An 8,917-nucleotide genomic window follows, 5' to 3' on the forward strand; every position below is an offset into this window, starting at 1 on the left:
TTTTTCACCCCAAATCTTATAGGTTCACCTCAATGCCCCCCAAAACCCCCCTTGATTGACCCCAAAATCCCACAAATTAACCCCCAAATCGACCCCAAAACCCCAAAGTTTCCCCCCCATTCCCCCCCTATAACCCCCTCCTGACCCCATAAAACCCCCCAAAATGACCCAAAATGACCCAAAATCGCCTTTTTTCACCCCAAATCCTCCTCCAAGTTCACCCCAATCCCCTCCAAACCCCCCCTAGATTGACCCCAAACCTCAATATTTGACCCCAAAACCCCCAAATATGGCCCAAAATCCCCTCAAAATCCCCCTATAAACCCCTCCAGACCCCTTAAAATCCCCATAAAATCCCCCAAAATGACCCAAAATCGCTGTTTTTCCCCCCAAATCTTATAGGTTCGCCTCAATCCCCCCCAACCCGCCCCTTGATTGACCCCAAAACCCCACAAATTAACCCCCAAATCGACCCCAAAACCCCCCAAATCCCCCTCAATCCCCCCCTATAAACCCCTCCCGACCCCCAAAAATCCCCCAAAATGACCCAAAATCACCATTTTTCACCCCAAATCCACCTCCAGGTTCACCCCAATCCCCTCCAACCCCCCCCAGATTGACCCCAAACCTCAATATTTGACCCCAAAACCCCCAAATATGGCCCAATATCCCCCCAATTCCCCCCTATAACCCCCTCCTGACCCCAAAAAATCTCCCAAAATGACCCAAAATCGCCGTTTTTCACCCCAAATCCTGTAGGTTCGCCCCAATCCCCCTTAGATTGACCCCCAAATCTAAAAGATTCACCCCCAAAAACCCCAAAATTGACCCCAAAACCCCAAAGTTTCCCCCCCATTATCCCCTATAACCCCCTCCAGACCCCATAAAATCCCCCAAAATGCCCCAAAATGACCCAAAATCGCTTTTTTTCACCCCAAATCCACTTCAAGTTTCCCCCCAATCCCCCCAAAACCCAAAGATTGGACCCCAAAACCTCATCATTTACCCCCCAAAAACCCCCCAAATCCCCCTCAAAATCCCCCTATAAACCCTCAAAACCCCATAAAACCCCCCAAAACCCCCCAAAATGACCCAAAATGACCCAAAATCACCATTTTTCACCCCAAATCCTGTAGGTTCGCCTCAATCCCCCCAAAAAGCCAAAGATTGGACCCCAAAACTTCATCGTTTACTCCCCAAAAACCCCCAAATCGACCCCAAAACCCCAAAGTTTCCCCCCCATTTGACCCCAAAACCCCATAAAACCCCCCAAAATGCCCCAAAATGACCCAAAATCGCTGTTTTTCACCCCAAATCCTGTAGGTTCGCCCCAATCCCCCAAAAACGGCCCCCAAAATCCCGCAGATTCTCCCCCAAATTGACCCCCAAAACCCCCCAAATCCCCCTCACAATCCCCCTCTAAACCCCCAAAACCCCATAAAACCCCCCAAAACCCCCCAAAATGCCCCAAAATCGCTGTTTTTCACCCCAAATCCTGTAGGTTCGCCTCAATCCCCCCCAACCCACCCCTTGATTGACCCCAAAATCCCACAAATTAACCCCCAAATCGACCCCAAAACCCCAGACTTTCCCCCCAAAACCCCATTATAAACCCTTCCTGATCCCATAAAATCGCCCAAAATGACCCAAAATCGCCGTTTTTCACCCCAAATCTTATAGGTTCACCTCAATCCCCCCCAAAAACCCAAAGATTGGGCCCCAAAACCCCAAGATTTTCCCCCCCCAAAACCCCCAAATCGACCCCAAAACCCCAAAGTTCCCCCCCCAAACCCCCTCAAAATCCCCCTCTAAACCCCCAAAACCCCATAAAACCCCCCAAAATCCCCCAAAATGCCCCAAAATCTCCATTTTTCACCCCAAATCCTGTAGGTTCGCCAAGCTGCTGCTCCGCCTTCCGGCCCTTCGCTCCATCGGCCTCAAGTGTCTGGAACATTTGTTCTTCTTCAAGCTCATCGGGGACACCCCCATCGACACCTTCCTCATGGAGATGCTCGAGGCCCCGCACCAGCTGGCCTGACCCTATAGAAAACCCTATAAACCCTATAACCCCATATCGACCCTATAAGCCCTATATGGACCCTATAAACCCAATATGGACCCTATAAGACCAATATTGACCCCATAATGCCTGGAAAACAAGGGACTCAAACGTGGACTGAAATGATGGGATTCCATCCCATAATACGACCCTATAAACCCTATAACCCCAATATGGACCCTATAACCCCTATATGGACCCTATAAACCCTATATGGAACCCAAAAACCCCAATATTGACCCCAAAATCCCTATTTCGGGGCATGGAAATCAGCCTAAAGGCATCAACAAGGACTCAAACATGGACTGAATTGATGGGATTCCATCCCATAATACGACCCAATAAACCCTATAAACCCTATAAACCCTATAACCCTATATGGACCCTATAAACCCTATATGGACCCTATAACCCCAATATGGACACTATAAACCCAGTATGGACCCCATAATCCCTGGAAATCGGCCTAAAGGCATCAACAAGGACTCAAATGTGGACTGAATTCATGGGATTCCATCATAAACCCTATAATCCCAATATCGACCCTATAAACCCTATAAACCCTATAACCCTATATGGACCCTATAAGCCCTATATGGAACCTATAAACCTGATATGGACCCCATAATCCCTGGAAATCAGCCTGAGGACACAAGAATGGACTCAAACGTGGACTGAAATGATGGGATTCCATCCCATAAACCCTATAATCCCAATATTGACCCTATAAACCCAATATTGACCCTATAAACCCTATAACCCCAATATGGACCCTATAAACCCCATATGGACCCTATAAGCCTGATATGGACCCCAATATTGACCCCATAATGCCTGGAAATCGGCCTAAAGGCATCAACAAGGACTCAAACGTGGACTGAATTCATGGGATTCCATCCCATAATACGACCCCATAAACCCTATAAACCCTATAAACCCTATAACCCCAATATGGACCCTATAAGCCCTATATGGACCCTATAACCCCAATATGGACCCTATAACCCCAATATGGACCCCAAAAATCCCAATATTGACCCCATAATGCCTGGAAATTGGCCTAAAGGCATCAACAAGGACTCAAACGTGGACTGAATTGATGGGATTCCATCCCATAAACCCTATAACCCCATAAGACCCTATAAACCCTATAACCCCTATATGGACCCTATAACCCCAATATGGACCCTATAAACCCTATATGGACCCTATAAACCCAATATGGAACCCAAAAATCCCAATATTGACCCCATAATGCCTGGAAAACAATGGACTCAAACGTGGACTGAACTGGTGGGATTCCATCCCATAATACGACCCCATAAGACCCTATAAACCCTATAACCCCATATCGACCCCAAAATCCCGATATGGACCCCAATATTGACCCCATAATCCCAATATGGAACCCAAAAATCCCAATATTGACCCCATAATCCCTGGAAAACAAGGGACTCAAACGTGGACTGAACTGGTGGGATTCCATCCCATAATACGACCCCATAAACCCTATAATCCCAATATGGACCCTATAACCCCAATATGGACCCTATAAACCCAATATGGACCCTATAAAACCCTATAAACCCTATAACCCCAATATGGACCCTATAACCCCAATACGGACCCTATATCCTATATATATATGGACGCATATCAGGGACACCCCCATCGACACCTTCCTCATGGAGATGCTCGAGGCCCCGCACCAGCTGGCCTGACCCCATAGAAAACCCTATAGACCCTATAACCCCATATCAGCCCTATAAGCCCTATATGGACCCTATAAACCTGATATGGACCCCAGTATTGACCCCATAATGCCTGGAAATTGGCCTAAAGTCATCAACAAGGACTCAAATGTGGACTGAATTAATGGGATTCCATCATAAACCCTATAATCCCAATATCGACCCTATAAACCCTATAAACCCTATAACCCCTATATGGACCCTATAAGACCAATATTGACCCCAAAATCCCTATTTCGGGGCATGGAAATCGGAATAAGGACACGAAAAATGGACTCAAATGTGGACTGAATTGATGGGATTCCATCCCATAATACGACCCTATAAACCCTATAAACCCTAAAACCCCTATATTGACCCCAAAAACCCAATATGGAACCCAAAAATCCCAATATTGACCCCATAATCCCTATTTCGGGGCATGGAAATCGGCCTAAAGGCATAAACAAGGACTCAAATGTGGACTGAATTGATGGGATTCCATCCCATAATACGACCCCATAAGACCCTATAAACCCTAAAACCCTATAACCCCTATATGGACCCTATAAGACCAATATGGACCCTATAACCCCAATATGGACCCTATAAACCCAATACTGACCCCATAATCCCTGGAAAACAACGGACTCAAACGTGGACTGAAATGATGGGATTCCATCCCATAATACGACCCTATAAGACCCTATAAACCCTATAACCCCATATCGACCCTATAAACCCAATATGGACCCTATAAACCTGATATGGACCCTATAATCCCGATATGGACCCCATAATCCCTGGAAAACAAGGGACTCAAACGTGGACTGAACTGGTGGGATTCCATCCCATAATACCCCATAATCCCATAAGACCCTATAAACCCTATAAACCCTATAAACCCTATAAACCCGATATGGACCCTATAAGCCCTATATGGACCCTATAACCCCAATATGGACCCTATATCCTATATATATATGGACGCATATCAGGGACACCCCCATCGACACCTTCCTCATGGAGATGCTCGAGGCCCCGCACCAGCTGGCCTGACCCCATAGAAAACCCTATAGACCCTATAACCCTATAAACCCTATATGGACCCTATAAACCCAATATGGACCCTATAAACCTGATATGGACCCCAATACTGACCCTATAACCCCTGGAAAACAAGGGACTCAAACGTGGACTGAACTGGTGGGATTCCATCCCATAATACGACCCCATAAACCCTATAAACCCTATAAGCCCAATATGGACCCTATAAGCCCTATATGGACCCTATAACCCATATCGACCCTATAAACCTGATATGGACCCTATAATCCCAGTATTGACCCCATAATGCCTGGAAATCGGCCTAAAGGCATCAACAAGGACTCAAACGTGGACTGAATTGATGGGATTCCATCCCATAAACCCTATAACCCCAATATCGACCCTATAAACCCTATAAACCCTAAAACCCCAATATGGACCCTATAGGCCCAATATGGACCCTATAAACCCAATATTGACCCCATAATCCCTAGGGGAAAAGAATGGACTCAAATGTGGACTGAACTGATGGGATTCCATCCCATAATACGACCCCATAAACCCTATAATCCCAATATGGACCCTATAAGACCCTATAAACCCTATAACCCCAATATTGACCCTATAATCCCAATATTGACCCTATAATCCCAATATCGACCCTATAAACCCAATATTGATCCTATAATCCCAATATTGACCCTATAATCCCAATATTGACCCTATAATCCCAATATGGACCCTATAATCCCAATATTGACCCTATAATCCCAATATCGACCCTATAAGACCAATATCGACCCCATAATCCCAATATTGACCCCATAATCCCAATATTGACCCTATAATCCCAATGCTGACCCTATAAACCCCCATAGGATATAATGGGGTCCCCATTAATACCTTATAAACCCCATAGGATATAATGGGGTCCCCATTAATACCCTATAAACCCCCATAGGATATAATGGGGTCCCCATTAATACCCTATAAACCCCATAGGATATAATGGGGTCCCATTAATACCCTATAAACCCCATAGGATATAATGGGGTCCCTATTAATACCCTATAAACCCCATAGGATATAATGGGGTCCCCATTAATACCCTATAAACCCCATAGGATATAATGGGGTCCCCATTAATACCCTATAAACCCCATAGGATATAATGGGGTCCCCATTAATACAGACCCTATAAACCCCATAGGATATAATGGGGTCCCCATTAACACCCTATAAACCCCATAGGATATAATGGGGTCCCCATTAATACCCTATAAACCCCATAGGATATAATGGGGTCCCCATTAATACCCTATAAACCCCCATAGGATATAATGGGGTCCCCATTAATACCCTATAAACCCCATAGGATATAATGGGGTCCCATTAATACCCTATAAACCCCATAGGATATAATGGGGTCCCTATTAATACCCTATAAACCCCATAGGATATAATGGGGTCCCTATTAATACCCTATAAACCCCCATAGGATATAATGGGGTCCCCATTAATACCCTATAAACCCCATAGGATATAATGGGGTCCCCATTAACACCCTATAAACCCCATAGAATATAATGGGGTCCCTATTAATACCCTATAAACCCCATAGGATATAATGGGGTCCCTATTAATACCCTATAAACCCCATAGGATATAATGGGGTCCCTATTAATACCCTATAAACCCCATAGGATATAATGGGGTCCCCATTAATACCCTATAAACCCCATAGGATATAATGGGGTCCCATTAACACCCTATAAACCCCATAGGATATAATGGGGTCCCTATTAATACCCTATAAACCCCATAGGATATAATGGGGTCCCCATTAATACCCTATAAACCCCATAGGATATAATGGGGTCCCTATTAATACCCTATAAACCCCATAGGATATAATGGGGTCCCTATTAATTGGTTGCAGTGTCGCCATGTCACCACTAGGGGGCGCTATAGGTGGGGGGTTGTCAATGTATCTCTATGGGATCGCATTAAAACGGGCGGAACTCATTCATCGCTGTCGCTGTTGCCGCCCGGATCTGATTTCCGGGAGGACCCGCTTCCGGTCTAACACCAACTTCCGGTCTCCACTCAACTCGACTCACTTCCGGCCATCAAGCGGAAGTCTCCCATCCACACTTCCGGCCATCAAACGGAAGTCACCCCACTTCAGGCCATAAAGCGGAAGTCACCTCCACTTCCGGCTCTACACCGGATGTCGCTCTCACTTCCGGTTATACACCGGAAATCGCTCCCACTTCCGGCCCTCCAACCGGAAGTCGACCCCATTTCCGGCCATCAACCGGAAGTGGCCGTGCAGCAGCCCCCATTTCGTAGCTGGGTCCGGGCCGTTGCTCCGGTCGGAACCGGGAGAAGAAGGATCTAAAGATTCAACCGAGTTCTGCTTCCGGTTCGGGGTGTGTTACGGGTCAGTACCGGGACACAATGGGGAACAATGGAGGGTGTTTATTTATAGGGATGTTGTGGGTCCGGTTCTGGTTCCGTTAGGCCTCATTAAGTGGGGGGGGGCAGGGCGTCGTTATGTGGGGTGGAGTGGCGCGGAGTGATGACGTCACTTGAGGGGGGGTGGCGCAGGGTGATGACGTCACGTGTGGGGGGTCCGGCTCGGGGGGGGGGGGGGGCGCGTTGCTAAGGTCCGTTGCTATGGGGAGCGGAATGGCGCATGGTGATGACGTCACGAGGGTTGGGGCGGCGCAGGGTGATGACGTCACGTGTGGGGGTCCGACTCGGGAGGGGGGGGCGTTGCTAAGGGCCGTTGCTATGGAGGGCTGAATGGCGCATGGTGATGACGTCGCTGGGGTGGGGGTGGCGCAGCTTGATGACGTCACGTGTGGGGGTCCGACGGGGGGGGGCGCGTTGCTAAGGGCCGTTGCTATGTGGAGCTGAATGGCGCGTGGTGATGACGTCACTGGGGTTTAGGGTGGCGCAGCTTGATGACGTCACGTGTGGGGGTCCGGCTCGGGGGGGGGGGGGGGGGGCGTTGCTAAGGGCCGTTGCTATGGGGAGCGGAATGGCGCGGGGTGATGACGTCACGAGGGTTGGGGTGGCGCAGCTTGATGACGTCACGTGTGGGGGGGTCCGGCTCGGGGGGGGGGGGGGGGGGGGGTTTGCTAAGGGCCGTTGCTATGGAGGGCTGAATGGCGCGGGGTGATGACGTCACGGGGGTTGGGGTGGCGCAGGGTGATGACGTCACGTGTGGGGGGTCGGGGGGCGTTGCTAAGGACCGTTGCTATGGAGGGCTGAATGGCGCATGGTGATGACGTCACTGGGGTGGGGGTTGCGCTGGTTGATGACGTCACGGAGTGACGTCACGTGGTGTTTTCTATCTGCAGGTTGAGAGCATCACGTGACCTCTTACCCCACCCCATTCAATAATCCCATTGAACCCATTGAACCCCATTGAACCCTATTGAACCCTATTGATCCCTATTGAACCCCATTGAACCCTATTGAACCCCATTGAGCCCCATTGAACCCCATTGACCCCCCCATTCAATAACCCCATTGACCCCTATTGAACGTCACTGATCCCTATTGAACCCCATTGAACCCCATTGAATAACCCCATTGAACCCTATTGAACCTTATTCAACCCTATTGAACCCCATTGAACCCCATTGAACCCCATTGATCCCCATTGAACCCTATTGAACCCTATTGACCCCCATTGAACCCCATTGATCCCTATTGAACCCCATTGAACCCTACTGAACCCTATTGATCCCCATTGAACCCCATTGACCCCCCCATTCAATAACTCCATTGACCCCCATTGAACCCTATTGAACCCTATTGACCCCCATTGAACCCCATTGAACCCTACTGAACCCCATTGAACCCCATTGAACCCTATTGAATCCTATTGAATCCCATTGACCCCCATTGAACCCCATTGAACCCCACTGAACAACCCCATTGACCCCCATTGATCCCTATTGAACCCTATTGATCCCCATTGAACCCCATTGATCCCTATTGAACCTCATTGAACCCTATTGAGCCCCATTGAACCCCATTGATCCCTATTGATCCCTATTGAACCCCA

General features: G+C 48.2%; 1 protein-coding gene and 4 long non-coding RNA genes across 5 annotated transcripts in view; 2 read left to right on the top strand and 3 right to left on the bottom strand.

Annotated features, from left to right (window-relative positions):
• RXRB (retinoid X receptor beta) overlaps positions 1-2,182 on the top strand; it is a 44,346-nt gene extending 42,164 nt beyond the window's left edge. Inside the window, exon 10 of the mRNA XM_085532669.1 lies at positions 1,891-2,182. Coding sequence (XP_085388795.1) covers positions 1,891-2,038 — 148 coding nt within the window. The 3' untranslated portion in view covers positions 2,039-2,182. The remainder of the gene's footprint in view (positions 1-1,890) is intronic.
• A 420-nt stretch (positions 2,183-2,602) lies between these two features.
• On the bottom strand, positions 2,603-4,155 carry LOC146752228 (uncharacterized). Its single transcript, XR_014940851.1, has 2 exons — positions 4,022-4,155; positions 2,603-2,812 (listed from the first exon to the last, which is right to left on the bottom strand). It is a non-coding gene; the product is annotated as an uncharacterized LOC146752228 (long non-coding RNA).
• LOC146752229 (uncharacterized) lies at positions 3,123-3,401 on the bottom strand. The gene is made up of 2 exons (XR_014940853.1): positions 3,288-3,401; positions 3,123-3,247 (listed from the first exon to the last, which is right to left on the bottom strand). It is a non-coding gene; the product is annotated as an uncharacterized LOC146752229 (long non-coding RNA).
• An 816-nt stretch (positions 4,156-4,971) lies between the features above and the next one.
• Positions 4,972-5,269, bottom strand: LOC146752230 (uncharacterized). Its single transcript, XR_014940852.1, has 2 exons — positions 5,239-5,269; positions 4,972-5,030 (listed from the first exon to the last, which is right to left on the bottom strand). It is a non-coding gene; the product is annotated as an uncharacterized LOC146752230 (long non-coding RNA).
• On the top strand, positions 5,036-8,279 carry LOC146752231 (uncharacterized). The gene is made up of 3 exons (XR_014940850.1): positions 5,036-5,045; positions 5,284-7,279; positions 8,205-8,279. It is a non-coding gene; the product is annotated as an uncharacterized LOC146752231 (long non-coding RNA).
• Positions 8,280-8,917: the final 638 nt, after the last annotated feature.

Source organism: Coturnix japonica, unplaced genomic scaffold (genome assembly GCF_054131305.1).
Source record: "Coturnix japonica strain WE unplaced genomic scaffold, WE-NBRP24 Scf050, whole genome shotgun sequence".
In the NCBI taxonomy this organism is placed as follows: domain Eukaryota; kingdom Metazoa; phylum Chordata; class Aves; order Galliformes; family Phasianidae; genus Coturnix; species Coturnix japonica.